At 42.0% G+C, this 20,231-nt stretch overlaps 1 protein-coding gene across 4 annotated transcripts in view; it reads right to left on the bottom strand.

Moving 5' to 3' along the window:
• The window catches only part of RBMS1 (RNA binding motif single stranded interacting protein 1), a 148,369-nt gene that overhangs the window by 88,065 nt on the left and 40,073 nt on the right, over positions 1 to 20,231 (bottom strand). The window contains exon 1 of one of the 4 annotated variants that reach the window (XM_075028588.1): positions 6,909 to 7,112. The exons of 2 other annotated variants lie outside the window; for them this stretch is intronic. In XM_075028588.1, the coding sequence (XP_074884689.1) occupies positions 6,909 to 6,971 (63 nt within the window). In that variant the 5' untranslated portion in view covers positions 6,972 to 7,112. Of the gene's footprint in view, positions 1 to 6,320; positions 6,624 to 6,908; positions 7,113 to 20,231 lie in introns of those variants that run through there. One more of the 4 variants, XM_075028589.1, reaches the window with a different exon arrangement.

The following is a 20,231-nucleotide window of genomic DNA, read 5'->3' as shown; positions in this document are numbered from 1 at the left end:
TTTTACCCTTGCCTACCTGGTGTTTTGAGTGACTTCAGATTGTTGCAGTGGCACAAGCACAACCTGATGATGTTCCTGTGGGTCAGACAGACCCTAAAAGAGGATTCTGAATCACCTCAGAGGAGTCAAGCATCTACGAACATTGCTTCAGATTGTCAAAGATAACTGGATACTCCTCCACCAAGCTGCAGCAGCCTTTCTGGGAGCTGGTAACACCTCAGGCATGAAAGAAGTGCCCTGCAGAAAAGCTCCCTGTAACACTCACCCAAACTCACACCTGAATCCTGGATATTTCACTCCCCAAGCACACTAAAATTGGAAGTGCCACACACGTACTTTGGATATCCTAAAGGACTGAATTCTAACATAGTTATGCTGTAGTACCCAGATGACAGAATATATGAGCTGTAGGTAACCTAAGGAGTCACGTTTCCACTTTCTTGAAGAAAAGCACCATATGGTAGAGGAGATCCAGACATAAAAGAACAGAAAACAATAGAGGGTAAGGAAAGAAATAAATCCCGTTCTCGTCTAAGTGGAAAAAACAGAAAAAACACTTAGAATAAGGTGTGAAAGTGCCATTGCCAATAAGAGACACTCTCAGGAAACAGAATCAATGATGAAATAAAAAGTTACATATATTTAGTTGCTGTAAAGAAGTATTTCATTTCACAAACAGGTGAATGTCAGGCTAGACCAAGTCTGATGCTCACCTTGCCCTGCCATTTCTGCTGTTCTTCAACCAAGGAACCAAGGAAAATGAAGCCCACATGAGGCTCCCCAGAACAATACATTATTTGTTTCCACTGCAACCTCACAAAGTTCTACAGTTCTACCGATCAAGTAAGTAAAATCAAAACACCCACTCTCTCTGACACATCATTTTTCTAAAGCAGAATACTTTAAACAAATAAGACACACACCAGTGATTTCCTAAAGTATTATGGTTAAGCAAACACCACTGCTTTTATGAGGACACATGAACAAAAAGGTATTATTATGTATTATACTATTATATGTTTGTACATATCTAATTATCAGCTTTTATTTTGCAACAGACCATATAGCTGATGTATCCTCACACTACATCATAAATTCAGAAAAAGACATCTTTGAAGTGTTGTAACTATATTTCTGTTTTGAAGAGCTTATAACACTTCAAAACATTTGCTAGATATTTTTACACCAGTGCATCTCAGTGCTTGGGTCAGGCCTTAAAATTGGTATCAATTTTTATTGTTAAAAAATCAATTTACATAATCTGTAATAAACATTACTAAATTTAAACTGCTATAAACTAACTCAAGCTGACATGAACCTAGTTCATCTTGAATCTCTTTAAAGCAATCCCTCACCAGCATTCAATTACTTCAACTGCAGTTTTAAACTACTTTGTGTGTCAATACACAGCTGCTGCTGCACCGCTTTAACTGCAGTCTCTTGAGGAAAACAGAGCTAAACCTGTGCTAATCACAATAACCAGCCCCTACAGCACATGATTTTTTTGTTGTGTGTATGTTTTCCCAAGTTGCTGGGTTAGTAGGCTTGTGCTTATCTAACCCACAGTTCCCCCCCTATTTCTCCTCTATTTGTAACTCATCCCTTCCCTTTCCTGTTGCATCAGGAAGCTGCAAATACAGTGGCTTCTGCAGGGCTGTTATAATTGCCACAGTACACTGCAATTCTGAAACATATGCAAAATAACTAACAATTACTTCAACAAGGTTTCTGAAAGCATTTAAATGTGGTTCTGTTGGCTTTCTAGAAAACTTCTGACCAACATGTTTCATTCAAGATCAAAACACCTCCATGAACCTCTTCATTAGGACTACAACTTTATAAGCCTTCACAGTGTCCCCTAAGTAAGCTGTTTTAAAAATAATCTGATGTAGAAACAGAGAAAAACATTCATAAGAAGCCGGAAACAGAGCCATGAGGGAAAGCCAGTAAAAAAAGTTCCTGTTCTCCACTGACTTCTTTTGTTATACATCATCTCATGCAACAAGCAAAGATCAGTTTTAATGAAGACTTTAGAGACTTAAAAAAAAAAAAAAAAAAAAAAAGCAGACCGAAAGGGCTATCATGTCAAACTACCATTATTTTTATTTACTGGGTTGCAGCACAGCACTGTGCAGATGTTTTAGGAGCCATCTCAAACTCTCAGGAAAGGATTTTCCCCTCCCTTCCTTCCTTCCCCTCTCCTCCCTGTCAGTAATCCTAGTTTAAAGGATCTAACCCTTCTGAAATGTGTTAACTCAAGCAAATTTTTTTTAACAGTTGGAAGTTTCAGGAGAAAAAAAATGAACCCAAAACAAAACCGCAGATGTTCAAGACACAGACTTCTATTTTCCCTTCCACGTGAAGCTCAATGGCAAAGATGCATACTTTAAACAATGACGCTTCCAAAGAGATAAAAATATATTGTTCACCCTCTTAGAAATACTAAACAAAAACTTCAAATTGCTAAATACAGATAAGACAATCATATCGCTTTTCATAATCTATAACATCATGCCTGACAAGATAAGGTGCTTCCTTTTATTTCTTTCATTCACATTTGTGTTACAAGTATAGAAACCCACTGACTGAGCAGTTTTGCTCCCTTGAGAATAAAGCAGAACTTCACAAACAATCTTATAGATGCACTTAAAAATTTAAAATAGCTGGTTCTTAATGTAAGAGCCGAGTCTTGTTAAACCCAGGTAGACCTTTTAACATAGTATACAATGTAAAGGGAAATAGACTCAGCCAGTGCAATGATACAAAATGACATAATTCTTACAGTTCTGAAAGAAACAAACAAAAATAAACAAATCCCATTTATTTAGGTAACCAAAGGTATCTGTTCATTCTTAGGCTCCTCAGCCTCCCCCACAGCACCATGTATACACACAAGAGGTATAATGTCAGATCGGTCTGGTCGCAGACTGCTCTGTGGAGCTGCATGTTTTGAGTTATGACCATGCCCAGGTCTTGCAAGTTTAATGAGGTTCCTTCTCACACACACAGACACCACACACAGCGCCAACTGGGAAACTGAAAAATAACGTAGAATTACAGGTGTAGCTTCTTGATACGTTAAACCTATAGACAGAGTGAAAAGCTAACGTGCATTTTTAGCCTAAGATTGGCAAAAGCTTTCTTCATTTAACCATCATTAGAAACCCACCTGAATCTTCGACTTTTAACAAAACCCAACCTGCAAGGCACTTGATGTTAACAGAGCTGCACAAAAAGATTAATCAAAAGCTTTGTATGTCTCTCCTTACAGAGGCCAAACACCAAATCAGTGTTAAATTCCTCACGTGCAGCTACGCCCAGTTAATCTGCTGGAAAGCAGCAAACTATGTAAATCTCCTTACGCTGGTGAGATAAACATTACACTCATCAAAACCACTGTTACTGGGCAAAGCTGTTAAAAGGCACAGACACCCTGGGCTTCCTGAGCACCCGGGCTGTGGTACGTGGGACCCCCTGCTCGCCTCCATCCCAGGCCTCCAGAGCTGCTTCTGGCTTCCTCTTCGGGAAACCTGAGAGCAGAGAAACGGCCCTGCACAAAGCGATTTAAAATCCCTAATCAAATAGCTGCACTAGCTCTGTAGATTCAAGGAGCAGATGGTCGGAGAAAGCCTAATTTTCCATTTAAGATAATTTTACAGAGTGTAGAAATATTTACTTCAGAGGAGCGCCTCCCGATTTACATGAGAATAACAAAAGTGGGAGGAGGGACAGAGAATCAGCACGTTTTCAGCACACACAAACTGAGAGCTAAGAAAGCCTTTATTAAGCAGGATATTGTATGTCATTTTGTTTCCTTTGCATTACGGATGCACACATGTGCATTCTTTACTAACAAGGTTACTCAAGCTGTGCAAAAACATTAGCTTACGCCTACCTTTTTCAGATAGGATGCAAGGCCATGAGCGTTCTGATAGGTTATTATTACAGATACTGTATGGCTTTCATTCTTTAACTAGACTTGAATCTGCATTTCAAGACAATTCTCAGACGAGTTGCCACTCATTTAAGCAACGTCTAACTTTTAAGCCTGGTAGGAGTATTTTTTAATATGCCTGTCTGCCCATAACACAGGAAATCCTTTTGAAAATACAACTTCAGAGATCATGTTTTAGTATTCTTACAAGTATTCTAAAAGAGAAAAAAAGATTAGGCACCACCCAATCAAATCTGACCTGAAACCGAGGATGTCGACTGGCTCCTACATGCCTGAGTTACACACTGAAATAGATACAGCAGATAACAAGCATAATGCTATAAGCACAGGTTCGTTTATAAAACAAAACATAATTCTTTAGGAAAACAAAGGGAGAGTATGGGTAAAGCCCTGGACCTACTGTAGCTAACCAGTATTTTGTCAGTGTTCTAAACGAAGGCAGAATTTCACATTACACGCTACAGTGTCTTAAAAATAAACCAAGAGAGTATCGCCCTGCCTTTTACCAATAAGTCACTCACCTTTTCACCTGAAACTGTTACAGACTCTTAAAAATGAAACAGGGAAAGACTAAAACTGAACTGTTTTTACACTATTCTGATATCACAGTTACAATACTAATAGAGACATACAAGCTACTCAAAAGATTTTAGTTTCATTTTTATTTAAATTTTTTCAGCTTCATATACTACATGCTGTTAACATAGGAAATCTAGTTTCTCCTTTTAGAGATGATGGTAGACTACTTTTCCTATACTAACAGTACCTAGTGTCTCAGGCTAAAGCACAATTATAATTCAATTGTCTGAATATGGGTTACACAGAGCATGCAGAGACTTAATCTCGACTGTTCTTAATTATCAAGAGTTGAAAAATTAGGCTCGTAACACTCTTCGGCACTGTTTGACATCAGCTCACCCCTGCAGGTGAAGTCTGAGAGAAAGGGAGATCAGAAAGTCAATCTTTAAACGACCTTAGTCTACATGAATGAAGTTAATAGGAGCTTTCCATGGACTTAAACGGAGAAAGGCACAGGCCCTGGCTCCTTATGTAGGAAGTGTTTGAGCGGAGAATGGCTACACGCTAACAAAAGAAACCTTTGGTACCCAGGGTCTTAAGCCCACATAATACCCCCGCATTCATTTCTTTCTCTGCCTATTGGGAAAAAAAGGGTCTGTTTGTTTTTCTGATTCAGCCGGCCCTTTTAGCTCTTTGAATCTAAGGAGGGCCCTGTGAAAAGAAGAGCATCTTATCAGCCTGCTCCAGACCAGCAGGCGAACTCACATCCGCACACCAAACGCAGCCCTGCCAGCAACAGCCCTCACCCGCGCTGCCCTCTGCTCCTGCAAACGCCCCAACACCCTGCCCAGCGCCCCAACACCCTGCCCAGCGCCCCAACACCCTGGCACTGCAGCCCCAAGGGGCCCCCCTTAATTAATGGTCCTTTCAGGTAGAGTAAGAAAATAGCATCTAATAAATTGGCTTCATTTACAAAGTATGCAGGAGCACCAGACAAGATCATCGGCGTGGGCGTATCCAGGGCATTTATTAAAAACAAACCCAAACCGGCACACACAATAAGCATGTTTTATTATGTATGGACTTGAACACTTCGACTACAAGATAAAAAGATAACTCCACGCACTGTTAGGCAGCATCTGCAGAGTGCTGCTGAGATAACACACCAGCGATTCTTATCAAAAAGATATTTCTATAAAATAAGGGAGGAAGAGAAAGGAAATAGCGATTTTTGTCCAAGCTTCAAGAAAACACGAGAATCTAACTTTCACTGTCGCGCAGGTTAGCCACGCAGTCCACATGGCGTCCCAACAACGTGCCGAGACTTCAACATTTCCAAGCCCATTTCCCCATTATTTCTATGATAGCCTTCACCGTGCACGGCAGTGAGATCCAATCTGTTATTTCTGCCCTTAATGAATTCTGACCCCAAGCGAAATAGGACGACTCCCCCAGCATTGCTAACTGAACCCGTCAAATTACTTGTTTCAGCTGCTAAGAGCAGCAGACATGGAAGGATTTTTCCTCACCTGGAAAGAAGCCTGCCATAGTATTTTTGGCATGCTTTGTCAAGCCGGGAGCTTGTCAGTGACCTCTACTCCATTTACCCTCTGGCACACAAACACACGGCACACGTTCCGATGAACTTAAAAAGTGAGATTTTTTTTTTTTTTTAATCAAAGAGTCAATGAAAAATAACACGCTTCACAGTAAATAATGTAACATTAACGCCAACGGGTAAAACCCGTAAAAAGCGCAGCAAAAGAGACAACGGCCCAGCAAGGCTGTAACCCAACTATTTCAACTATTTCATTTCCAGCGACTAAACAAACAAACAAACAAATACCTCTTTCAGCACTGCTCCATAGATGCGAGTGCTCCGAGCTTATCGGAGCGATCTGTCTGCCCATGAAATGTCACAGGATTTCCCTTGTGCACTTCGAGGCGGGGAGAAGGGGCAAGGCTGCAGCGCGGCGGAGGATTTTTGGAGGGCTGGCCGACAGAAACTACGCGCCGCGATCCTTTCGCTCATTTCACGCCGAGCGAAAAAAAACATCCAGCCCCGAGTTTCGCTTTGCGGCCCGTGTTGCAACACCGGGTCTTTTTTCACTTGTTGCCGAGCTCAGCAGCCGGCAGCCGACCGGCCCTCGGCGGCCGCCCCGGCCCGGTCGCGACGGTCACCCGGCAAGGTCACACCGCAACTTTTTTTTTTTTTCTTTTGGGGGGGGGGGGGGGTAGTAGGTGGTAAGAAGAAAAAAAAAAAAAAGAGTTTCTTTTGGTAAGTCCCAGCTCTCGAGAAGCTAACAGGCTGGAAGCTGCAACTCGGGCAAGTCGCCACCCCTCGCCCCACTCCTCCCCCAGCGCATCGCGGGGGGGAAGCGGGGGTGGGGGAGCCACCAACACGCCACACACACCCCCCCCCACCCGCTCTTACCTGCTTCCGATACGGGGTCCGGCTGCCGCCCGCCGCGCTGCTGTTGCTGCTGGGGAAGATCATGGCCCCGCCTGATCCCCGGCTCCCCCTCGGGATGGGGAGCAACTTTGGCGGCCGCCGGGCTGCGGCGCGGCGGGGCTGCAGGGCGCTCCCCGCCTCCGTGCCTTCCCCGCCGGCTGCGGCTCTTCGCTCCCCCCCCCACCCCGGCCCCCCGCCCCGCCCCGCTGCGCTCCGCGCCGACCCTACCCCGCCGCGGCCGCCCAGCCTGCCATCAACGGGCTCCCATTGACCGCCGCCGGCTTCCCCAGCCCGGCCCAGCCGACCCCACCTCCCGCCGGGCCCCAACCACCGCCCAGAAAGGGGGAGGGCGGGAGGGAGGGAGCGAGAGCCGAGCCGCAGCGGGGAAGAGCGGAGCGGGCGGGGTGCCCGCGCCCCGCCCCCGTCCTGCGCGGAGCGGAGCGGGGCGGCGGCCCCCCCCCCCCCCCCCCGCGGCGCGAAATGGTTGCGCCTAAGCGGTGGGGCGGCGGGAATGCGCGGCACGCGGGGCCCGGCGCAAGTTGCGCCGGGCCCCGCGTGCCGCGCATTCCCGCCGCGCGCGCGGGGTTAGTCCCCGGCCGATGCGGGGGCCGGTCAGAGCCCTCGTTAATGCCTCAGGGCAGTGTTGGGGAAGCTGGGGGAAATTCGGGGTTTCGTCATAAAAATTGGGCCTAGGAAATGTTCCAGTTCTCAGGCAACAAGAGCGGGACACACGGAGAACAGGGGTTTCCACCTTCACTCGCCGTTCCCCTGCGCTGTTTACATTATTACATTTACTTTACGTTACCCAGCGATGCTGGTAATCTAGTTTTTAAGGCGTCCAGAGTCATAGTTCTGCCAAGCCACTGAGTTTCTGGTTGGCGACGCTGCAGGAGACCTTCTGGTACAGACATGCATCATCAGGCACCTTTTGGTTTCTCTTCCTCTTTCTGGTAATACTGGGGCCCTAATCTCACGCACACAAACATGACAGTGGGAAACAGCTGGGAAGAAACAAAAAATTGCCAGGTAGTTCGTTACTGGAAGGCCGAGTAACAGTGCCATCTGACAACACTAGTATCTACAAAAACCATAATCTTGAGTTGCTCAGTTCCCTAGAAATAATCACCAAGTATTTTGGTATCCTAATGTATTGCCACCACAGATCAGAGCCCATCTGAGTACAGCCAACAGTAAGAAAGCACTGTCACTTGGCAGAACTATATTCTGCATAACTTTCCGGTTTTTCCCTCTTCGAAGTCCTAAAATGGATCTCATTCAGTTTGGCCTTGATTTGATAACCCAAGTTTAAGGGCTGCTAGTACTGGACGAAAAGCACTGCAGCCACATGGTGATCGCTGCCATTGAAAAACGTTTGATGGAATAAGTTTGTACCGACAGTCCTTACGCCAGATCAGGTACTGTCTGTCTATACTACCCTAACTTCATGCTGGATCACAGATAATTTGTATTCCCGCTGCTGGCATAAAGTTAGCACAAAGGCTTAAAGCTAGGAAAAAAATCATATTCCCCAGTCTGGTTAAAGCTGTAGCCTCATGCCTGCTTTACAACAACATCAGCTGGCATCACTGCTGAAAAAAACAATGGTTCAGCAACTGATTCTGTGTTAAACCTTTTTTTTTCTCTCTCTCTGATCAGGTTAGTTTTCTTCCAGATCATTTCCCTTGTCTGGTTCAGCATGTGGCTGTGCTACTTCTTGTGCCAGTGTAATGGAGGAGGTAGCATGGGAGCAAAAATAGGCAGGGGCGAGAGGGTGGATATGACTGCTTGTGTTGGCAGCAGTATCAGATTATATTGGCTTAATATGTTCATGTACCTGTGGCTTAATTTGATAGAAATGTAGCTGTGTGCTCATGCCTTCCCACGATGGACTACATACAGTAGGCGATCTGTGCTCCCATCTTACTTAATACAGCCCCACAGTCACACATGACACAATCAGATTGAGAGCTGAAACACTGTCTTAAAGCAGTACAAATTGTAACAGTGACAGGCTACTTCTCCCGCTCAAATCTGTATTCCCAAACAAAAAATAGGAACAATATTTTTCTGCACAGTGTTCCGGTCACCAAAAGGGTGACAAGGCTTACATCTGCTACGCCTACAGGAGGGCTTTGTCAGCTGGAGATGCACAGAGTGACCACACCTTCCCCTCGCGGGGAAAAGCTTTGCAAAACCCATCAATCATCCCTTGCTTCCTTCCCTCTCCTCTTCCTGCCCTATCCCCCAGGGAAGAGGCTGGAGGGATGTAAACACTGTATGCTCGATTGGGCCTATTCTCAGTCACTGTCATACCGGGGAAGGCACTCAAGAATATTCCGAAGCAGTATCTGAAATGCTGCCGTCTTGCCCTCTCTGCAGCCACATGTCCCAGAGCTTCCCGTGATTCGGACACAGATTTCACTCTCTTGGATTCACTGTGACACATTTCCCTCGGTTACGATTACTCTCTTTCCTAATGTATTAGGAGAACACACAACAACAAATATAATCCTGTAAACATCTACTAGACCACAATCAAATGGAGTCTGCTTATTTATTGTTGTTAAAGAAAAAAACATTACAGAATTTTTCTGGGAAGAAAACCTCGACATCCTATCCTAAGTGCTAATCTACCTATCAACATATTCTGTTCTTTTTAAATGGCTTGAGTAATCTGTCTCCATTTTTGTCTGAAACGAGGCAATAGCTGCCTTCCAATACCCATGACGAGGTTATCAAGAATACAGAGCCAGACTCCTTACAGCAGTCTGGAGGGAAGGGGACAGCAGACCTGAATTGAAACAAGAGTTTCTGACTGGACATAAGGACAGCCAGGCATTGCCCAGAGAGGCTGCACACTCTCCATCCTTGAACATTTTCAAGACCAGACTGTGTACAGCCCTAAGCAACCTGACCTGATCTCTTTGCTGATGCTGCTTTGGGCTGGAGGTTGGACTAGAGATCCCCCGAGGTCCCTTCCAACCTGAAACTATGCTCATATGAAAAAACTGGTTTGTTCTTACTCCAGAACATAGGCAAAATGATTTCTGGGTAAACCCTGTATTTGAGATTAAGTTGATAAGGCTCGAGATAATTCCCTGGACTTCTCAGTACATGTACAGCGATATATCAGTTCAAGACACTGATAACAGTTCCCCTACATATTTTCTGGGATGCAAGAAGCTTGCCGTGTTTGCAAAGAACAGTCTCAGTCTCATTTAGCAATCCCAAAACTGAGACACCTAATCTAGAAAATGTATACAGATGTGATAATTTAAATCCTATTTTCAAGGACTTTATTATTAACTGTGTTACAATGGGTGTGAACAGACTTGCAGGTAGCCAGGCATCTTGCTGCCTACAGCTATAAATGAGCAATTCATTTTGATCCTGAGGGAAAAAGGTGACCATAGAGTCTAAGAAAATCTAATTGTCTGTATAAATTATGTTCAGAGCTTCTTTAAATTACCCAGAGTTGCTTATTCACAAATAAGGAAAACTTGCTGAGCAGATCTGGTGCATTTTGGAGCTACAATGTTGTAATTACATGTTCTGTTTTGTTGGGGGGGAGGGGGAGGTTATGTACAGTTCAGAAATTTAGGTTTGCAGAGAGACCAGGTAAGTACAGAAAGAAAGATTTCTCTGCTAACCTGGAGACAACTGGAAGTCCTCAAAAATCTTTCCAGTCATGTTTCTCAATCTTAATGAATAGTAGACTGGCAAAAACAAGCCACTATTTTAAAAACAGCTCTACACATTTAAGCTGCTACTTTACCATTTCTGTTCTAAATCAAATCCATGACTTCCCTTATTTATCTCAAAATTCAACCAAAGTAGCTATTTCCCCTCAGGGCATTCAGTACCTCTGTAGGACAGATGGTCCCTCAGCCCTGGATCTGCTTTAAAAAGGAAACTTTCAGTCTGTTGCAAAACCCTGTGAGTCCAGATTGGATATTACAACCCTGCTCTCCTGGTTACTTCAGGGCCTCCTGAAGACCCATTAGTGGAGGAGTGATTGTGGGCACCTCCTTTCCCCACCTTGATGGGACCTAGAAGACCTATGGGCTTTCCACCACAACACTCACTTGCTTGAGGATCCATCCTCTCATCACACCCAGTCATATGTAAAAAGATAGAAACCAGAGTAGGCAGGAGGCTGAGCCACAACAATGCAAAAATACTTTGAAAAGCCCTATGCAAGCCAAGTAAACAGTATGCAGGGCTGAACTTTGAGAGGTATTAAGCATTTCCTGAAAAGTGTTAATAATGGCGTATAGGAAGCTAACTATCAAACAGAAGCAGATTTTTAATCATAGGCTTAGATTCATCTATTCAGAACTGAAAGCAAGAAAAGCATTTATAATAGCTAAAAGAATAAAGTAAATTTCATTACATGGGAAGATCCTATAGAGATAAATAATCTCATAATTAATTGTTTTTATTATTATTTCAGTATTCCCAGTAGGCCAGTACTGAAAAAAAAAAATCTGTATCTTGCTAAGTGAGGATGAGAAGGAAAGGTCAGTAGAAATGGGACACAGTAATGCCATGAACATGAAAAACACTTTCTATATAAAAACTTCTGTGAATTTTCTTTTTTTTTTTTTTTAGAAAAAGGCAATTATTAAGAAACAATGACTTCTGCAGAAGTATATGATCTACCAAGAATGAGCTCTTGCACACACAATGAGAAACCATTCTTTAAGAATGCAGTCTTCAAAATAATCACAGTAATATATTCAACAATAAGAAAAGAATCTCCATGATGTTCACAACCAAAAGGAGAAGACATAATAATCTTTTCCAGCTGTACCATTTCAAATATTGGTACCAAGATACCAAGTTACTTATATCTAGATTAGAATACAAAAAATAAATGCCATTTTATCACTCATTATAAAATACCCGTGCACAGGCACTGTTACAGATTTCTTTTGATTTGAACCCATCAGCTCATTCTCTCTGGGAATGCTCCAACCTGTCACTGATTTTCCTATCACCTCTACTGTGGAGTTTTTTTTCCCTTAAATCCAACAGCTCTTTGTGGAAAAAAAGAGCAGTCCTCTGCTCCCTTCAGTGCTCAGAGAATGCCTCTGCTGTGGCCACTGGGTTTATGCCTCCCATGACATGTTTTGTCTCCTTTTCATTTTAGCTTGCAGTTCATTCCGTACATGCTTCCTTAAATGTTCTTGGAAGGACATTTTATAAATTGCACAATTATAAGTAATTGTTGCCATTCCTTCACCGATGACTGGTGTTAAGAATATGAACATAGAGAGCAACACAATCTCTTGTTAATGCCATGCCAGCATTTTATATTATTGAATGCATTATTTATTCTTTGAAAGCCATGACAAGATACTTCCTTGTAGAAGTATTTCCATTGTCAAACAAACACCCCCCTCGTAAACATACACTGTATATTCTGGGAAGCACAAGTATGAAACAGAATTACTGTAAAGGATTACTATGTAACAGGAATTTAAGGAGGCTGCTCATAATCAGTAATTTAAAACACAGGACAAAATCCAATCTTGATTTGTGGAATTAACTAAAACGGCTCTAAAAGAGCTGAATTCTGCCATTGGCTTGATAATGTTGCCAGGCACTTGTTTGAAACTATAAAGCAGTCAAAGTCTGTAAACAGTTGCCAGATTTATTGTAGAACAAAATAATGAAGTCTGTCTGAAATGACAAAGTATATTGTTTTTTCTGCTTTGTTATTAACTATGTAGGAAGTTGTTCATCATTATATTAAAAGATATTTAAGTTTTAAGTGAGACTACTAAGAAGAGCTCACTGTTTTGACAAGCTTTCTTGACTGTATTTTTTACATTTTGTGCAGTATAAATTTCTGGAGCAGTAGAAGAAGAAAGTGAAAATATTTGCTAAGTATTTTCTAGGAAACAGTGATTCTATGCAGCTATTTGATTTTTTATATATTTTACATTTCTACATTTTAATACAAATATTAATAAAAGATGAAGCAAAATCTGGAAATACACAAATATTTTTTCTAAAACTTCAGAACTAGTATGGTTCTAAAGTAGGGTTATATCTGCTGGTTTTCTAACAGAAAAGAGGCTTTTTCTAGCCATTATTTGTTCAATTTTGGTGTGCTGGATTTTCTTGGATGAAATTTTTCATTGTGTGAGCCAGGCTTGAATGGTTACTATTTTACTAGAATCTTAGAAATAAGAAAGAAAAGAAATGAAAAGAATCCTACAATTAAGATATGTTTAAAGATTGAGAACAGTTAATGACACTGAAAAGATAAATCACTGTGCAGTGGTTAGAGTGGAAGGTCTGACTGAAAATCAGCCAGACAAAAATTTTATTCCTTTGTGTGTTGTTTTCTTGGTATCCGAGTCCGTGAAATAGCTTCAGTTTTGTCAGTGCTCTGTGGTTATGGAAAAAAAAAAAAAAATCAGACCCTTACCTGGTCTTTCCACATCTATAAAACAGGATGTATACTTTGAAGCCTTGAATGAAACATGCACTATTTGCATTATAAGCAAATTTTGTACTGCAGCAATGAGGAGCAACACACACTATATCCAAAATGGTGCATCATGGAAAAAGAGGAAGAAGACAGAAAAAGTCACTTAAAATATGATATGCCAAATAAAGATGGAGTTATTGTCACTAGTGCAAAACCAGGCTTGCACACGCAAGCTATGGGCTTGAAGAATACCTGAGGAAAAACCAGACCAGATACTGCTCTGCAAAACTCGGCTGCAGACAGCCGTCACACAGGCGGGGCAACAAGCCAGACTGGAGATCGTGTACAGTAGGTGTATACGTGTGGATATCTTGGAACAAAACCACAAAACATGGCTCTTTCCAAGCAACCTTGTTGTCCTAAGATGACTCCTCTTGCCTTTTTTTTTTCTTTCCCTGGAACGAAGTCCTGTTGTGTTTGTTCGACAAATACTAGTGGTCAAGCGAAGAACTGACAGCTCTACCTGCTGACAAGCACTGTGCAAATTTTTCCTGTCCTCACACACATCCCTGTCAATTAACCTCATTTCTGACCTGCAAATGTCTTTACAGTGCTCAAACTCCCCTGAGTACACTGACAACACTGTACTGGCTCTCTGGCGTCCATTTACATCATTTCAGTTGGAGTGTGAGAAACTAATTTCCATATAGATTTCAAATGGGCATATAAATTTTATCTGTTTCAAAATTATAGCCTTTACCCACCAAGTTTGTTTTATAATCACACATAAACAGAAAGACATTTGTTTATAATACAGAATCTGATTACAATGACCTAATTCAGAGTACGAAGGGAAGAAACAAGATCATGTGGCAGAAGTTAAGCAAATATTCAATAATGAGTCTGAATCTTATCTCATTTTCAAGATCTTTAAAATAAAAGTATCCACATAAAACTTTATAGAATTGTTCCTGAAGTACCTCATGTAGCTTACATGTCTGATGGGTTTCAGTCTGCCAAAGAAGCTATAAACTGGTTTTTTCCACCTAGAAAGGCAGGCTCTACCCCTCTGAGTTTTGAAATTGCACACTTGTTGCATTTGTAGCACCTACCCAACACCAATATAACACAGAACAAAATGATCAGCCGACATATCTTCCGAATAAGAAAACTCTTCCTCCCGCGTGAAATCAGCACTCACAACCGTCATCCGCCCAGCGGTCACGGCGGTGACAGACCTCCGCCAGCTCGGCACTCGGCAGCCGCAGCGGAAGGTTCCCCGCGCCTCGTCATCCTCTGCGACCTGCAGAGCCCACTCTCAGGGGTGACAGAAGGATGCAGCTCCTGCGGAAGCAGCCTTTCCCTGGAGGGCTATAGGATCCTATACCTGACGGTATAGGATGTGGCTGATGCACCGCAGATACAGGATGTGGCTGATGCACCACAGACAGGTGAAAAGCAGGAGCAGAGCACCAAAGCCATCTTCTGACGCACTGCACAGCCATCGGCTGCAAACAGGTTTTTTCGCCACTTCCACTCTCAACTAAACCAGCAACAAATTTCACTGCGATCCCAAGTCTGTGTCTTCACCTTCATCATTTCGGTTCCTGTAATTTTAAATTCAGAGATGATCTGAATATTTATGTTCAGTAATCAGTAAATTAATCAAGATGGCTAGGACAATTTATTTCAGGGAGTAATTCACAGAGTTATTTACTAATTGTTCTATACTAAGTGTCATGGGCTGGCAGCAGCACAAATTGTGGTGGGAAAATATTTCATTGCATCATAATTAAGTTTTTATTTAGGTAAATAGATTCTTAAAGTTGTTTTCAACACATTCTCTCAAGTTGGATTCAAAGTATCTACCAGATACTGCACAACCATATTTCACAGGTCTGTTCACCAATATCAAAGCACATAAATCAAAGATAGAACCTGGAATGAAATCCTGGCCTGGTCAATAGGAGCTTTACCAGCAGGTCCCAGATTTCACCCAGAATGAAAGCACTTGCATTGCGCTTTTGTGATGTACTGAGTGCATTTAACCACTCAGGGACGCTGAAAAGGAGGAAATCTTCTGCTCTTTTCCCCCTTCCTGCTCTGAGCTTCATGGTTTCGAGCCCTTTGCTTGACCCTCTGTTTCTTTTGCTTGCTGATTCAACTCACTAACAGAGCAGAAAACTTTCCACTTTTCTTTCTGCCATGACAGCTGGGTCACCGAGGTGTCCAGCAAGACCATCACAAGTTAAGTGGCAGGAGCATGCAGCTGGGAGAAGGCAAGGTGGGAAAGGAAAGGTGTGTGTGTCCCCGTGGGAGGAGGTGCTGCCGGCTGGGTGGCTTCTCTCGGTCTAGGGCTCCCTCATGGAATTTTACTCAGAACATTTTTCACTGGCAACCATTTTTTTAACCATATATTTCCAGTCAGAGTCCAGAAAAGTGAGGTTATTGCAACAACCAGACCCCAGCCATTTTGTGCAGATGGACTGCAACAGAGTTGGGTGAGCGAGTTCGGATAACACAAGAATTAGGTTGAACTTTCACCCCTAGTTCCAGCATTCTTTGAAGTTCTTCACTGCCTTGGCAACTCCTTCCCCTATCTTCCACTACTGCAATTTCTGTCAGAGGCTCTGCATAGCCAGGATTTTCTCCACTCTGGGATCTTCAAAAAGAATTTTGCACTAAGCTCCCCAGGGACCAGATCTTCATGATGTTTCAGTGCTTGCAGTACAACTTGCTGCACTTACTTCTGAGCAGAGCGAAACTCCCAGCAGTGTTTGCTGAACGGGGCTCTAAGACAAAAAGGATTTCAGCAAATGGCTATGGGAACCTTCTAGGACTACTTACTAGGAGGAAACAGATTATCTTCTAGCACGAAGCAAATTTGGATAATTTTCCCTACAGTATTTTAACATGAATCTATGTGAACATGTGCCCTTGCATGCACATCAGGTTTTCGCTACCCATTCATCAAAACTACCAAATAAACAACTTCAGGACTTGATCCAGTTGTCCCCTAATGTAATCCAGAAGTACATAATAAGGATAACTGGGTACTATCATTATATTGCTTTTGACCCCAAGACACAATTTAGCCTTCACTATTCTAAAGGTCATTGAAATGTTTTCACGTGAATATTTGTTTACATAATTATAAATGGAGCTTTGTTGTATTTTTCACAGTTATCGGTCAGATATATTATTTAACCTGATTGGCTGAACTCCAGTCCAAAATACCATCAAACTATATTTGGTGAAGCACACACAAAATTGTGTTTGGACAAACAGATGGATTTCTGAGACCCACAGATGACATTGCTGCAGAACACAGGCTTAGGTACTCTAGGAGCAAGGAGAGGTTAATGGCTTGGAAAGGCAAACATGCTTGCTTCTTGTACCTTCATTGTAACCAGTTACTTTACAGCAGACAGTCTCATTACTATAAATTGCAACTAGAGGCATTTTTGCCTTGCAAAGGAATTCATAAAAACATGTCAGATCATGTCAGCTGAGATGTTATATAAATCACATTCTGCACAAAGTGAAAAAATACATTTTGTATCCAAGAAATTTCAGATTGTTTTCTGAGTAGAGCCCACTATTTCACAACTCAAGAAGAATTTTTATCAGAATTACAGACACCATTTAAAAGACATTAAAAGAAAGTTGAAAATCTAAATATGCCTAAATGCTTCCATTTTAATCCCCTCGTTAATTATATTTCCACTAAAGTTGCTACTTCATTCCACAGAAGGGTTGTTCCCAACACTGCCTCAGACCATTTAAGCATACACATTTACTTCTGCGCTTGCATGTATGCGATCTAGTGACGTTACCTGGAGAAAAAGGAGCATTCTTTGATTCTAAATCAACTACAAACGTACTGACAAGAGGTGTGAGTAAAGAAAAATCCTCATGTTGTAATACTAATTTCAACTGCAGGCTCCTGAAGAGTCACTTAAACCTGTGAAAACTACTAACTTTTTTGACATTACTAGGTCTTTAGCTTTTTTTTATCTACTTCAGTATTCAGTAACTTGGGAAAGAATAAACCCTTTTTCCTAGCGACAACATACAATATGATGGTTCATGTGAGTAAATCATGTAGGCACATGATTTTGTAGGAACTAGGCCAGAGTGAAAAACAGCCAGAGAGCTGTATTAATCCCTTGGTGACTATATTCAGTGGGCTATGCATTGGCTACACCAGCAGATTCGACCAAACTGTTCTTACTCACAGAATGGGAAAGATAAATAGGGGAAGCTAAAACTTTGAGATATAAATTACTTAAGCTGCAAAATAAAGTCCAACCTGAACCTTCATTAAAAAAAATTAAACAATAAATTACATATTTTGTATCAAAACACATGAAATCTGGCCACAAATCCATTTGAACAGGATCACACAAAACAAGTAACTCTTGTTAAGCTTCCTTACTGTAGTTTTAACTAGTGTCATTGTAGAATACAGAAAAAATCTGTTTATTTTCCTTAAAAAAATCAGGTTAACTCTTTGAAATGTCACCAATGTAGACAACCTTTATTTTTTTTAACAAAACAAAAGGCAGTTTTAAATTAACTAAAAGGTTAGTTCTAGAATATATTAGCATAACATTTCCATTTAAAATAATACATTCTCTTATAATCTGTATTTTAGATTCCACAGCTACAGTTGGTTTAAATGCTTAAAACTGTCTAATTACTGATTTTCTATTATGTTTGGCTGATAAAATTCAAGAATTGCATCAAAACTGTGCTAGAACTCCTTTATTAAATTGTTAAAACAGCCAGGCAATGTGCCTCTCGTTAACTACCAGCTACTTTTTGATTGTCAGTGTCAATTGCCCGCTAGGCAGCTCACCCGACAATGGAAATTATTTTATGATACCTACCTGTGAATCTTAGTGTGTGCTGGACTACTAGACTGCTCCTTACTCCTTTCAAGAACTGTAAACTATAAGGTAAACATACTGAAAAGGGAGGGGAAAAAAAAAAAAGTCACGCCTTTTCATGCTGAGAAACTCCAGGCTTCAGATGATGCATAGTACTTAATGCTATTTACTGTACCACTGTAATTATTTGGTAGCTGATCAAGCCAATAAACACACCATTTGGCAGAGTGGGTACTTGTAGTGAGTACATGTGAGCTCCTTTTTTTTTTTTTTCACTGAGACTTAGCTACTCCTTTTGTATCAGATCTGATTTAAGAGATGTCTCTCCCCGACACAGCATTCCCTCTCCACATCCATGCCAGCCACTTATTCCACCCTTCGGAGCAGACATTACCACACTTCTTAGCTGGATTGAATCAACTGTTCGTGCGGGTGTGCTATGAAGTGGAAAAGTAAACTGATACAGTCTAAATCTACAGATAAATATATATTTTCCCTAATGGGTTGATTTCCCAGTTCTGATGTAGGGAGCAGCTGTAACACGTAACAGGCTTGGCAAGACCGGGGCACAGAGGCAGGAACTTCTAAATCCCACCCAACTACGGAGGGAACAGCAATGTCCAGATGCAGCCTGACTGCACAGCCCTGACCAGACTCAAAACTGAAAGCAAGCAGCTACTCAGGGTTTTATGTAGCAGCACATAAAATATTTTCATTTCAAGAGATATTTGCAAACACAGAATGTCCATAGTTTTGTCTTAAGATCTCAACTAAACTTGCAAATTAAATCATCTTTGTTTAAAACCATACTTTAGGGAAAGCCACTGCAATATACTATATGCTGGGAAACAAATTAATGAAGCTCCACAAAGAAAAGGAAACTGGTGTGATTTATCCATCTGAGTATCAGTGGTTTAAAAACAAAGTGGAGATGTTGCACATTTAACAAAAAGTTTAACTTCACAAATTTCCTCACGTGTACAGCAAATCTTTCTTTAAAAGCTGAAATCATGGTTACAGTAACTTCCTATTCAGTCATTTCCTTAATTAAACCATTGAACTTTAATGTGAAATACAGCCATTACAAAACCAGAAAGGAATCTGAACAATAACAATCCAGTCAAATGGGCAGCGCAATAACCAACAGTGATGTCAAGAACACTAGCTGATATTTTTTGGTCTGAATCAATTATGCTGTGATTCCCTGAGATACTAAATCAAGTTTGGGGAAACTCTGTACTGCATCAAAGCTGCACTAGCCACATGATGTGATGCAGTGAATACTCAGCACAAATGGGCTCTCCTTGGTAAAAGTTATTTAAAAAACAAACTGTATGACATATTTTTTCCGAATTTTTGAAAGATGACAATTTTAGTCCAGCGACACGTACGCCTCCTCATAGTCTCACACATCTGTACTGCTCTGTAACTGAAGATTACCCAGACAGAGGCATTTTTTAGTCCTTTTTTGTCTCCTTTCTGCTCCAATGTCGCAGTCCCCAGTGGTGCCCAAAATGTCGGTGCTCTCATTTTGAGCAGGCTCTTTCCCTTGGACAGTCACTGCATTCACGCCTGTCTTTGCCTCCCACAAATGATCCAACCACCCAAAAAGCCAAGACCTTGGAGGACGCTGGTCACCACTGCTCAACCCAGAGCAGCGTCTGCTGCACTGGAGACAGCAGGTGAGTTCCCTTAGCGATGCCAGAAACCCCGCCTGGCTCAGGAGCTGGTGATACACTGCCTGCATTTAGCAGAGAAAGAGGGCACCAGTGCAGGAAGGCTGCTAGGAGCTCCGGGCGGGCTGCAGGTACTGCTCCACCCCTACCATCACAAGCCCTGCACTGCGCACTCTGCCGCAGCAGCAGCAATGCAGCTCACACGTGCTCGTACCTGACTTGGATCATGTTTGCACAGCCAAGCGGTCCCACAGGGCACAGACTGGCATTAGTGATCGTGGGACCACAGTATCAG

This window comes from Buteo buteo, chromosome 5 (assembly GCF_964188355.1).
Source record: "Buteo buteo chromosome 5, bButBut1.hap1.1, whole genome shotgun sequence".
Lineage (NCBI taxonomy): Eukaryota > Metazoa > Chordata > Aves > Accipitriformes > Accipitridae > Buteo > Buteo buteo.
The sequence above is the reverse complement of the archived record's forward strand: the minus strand, read 5'-3'. Positions and strand labels throughout refer to the sequence as shown.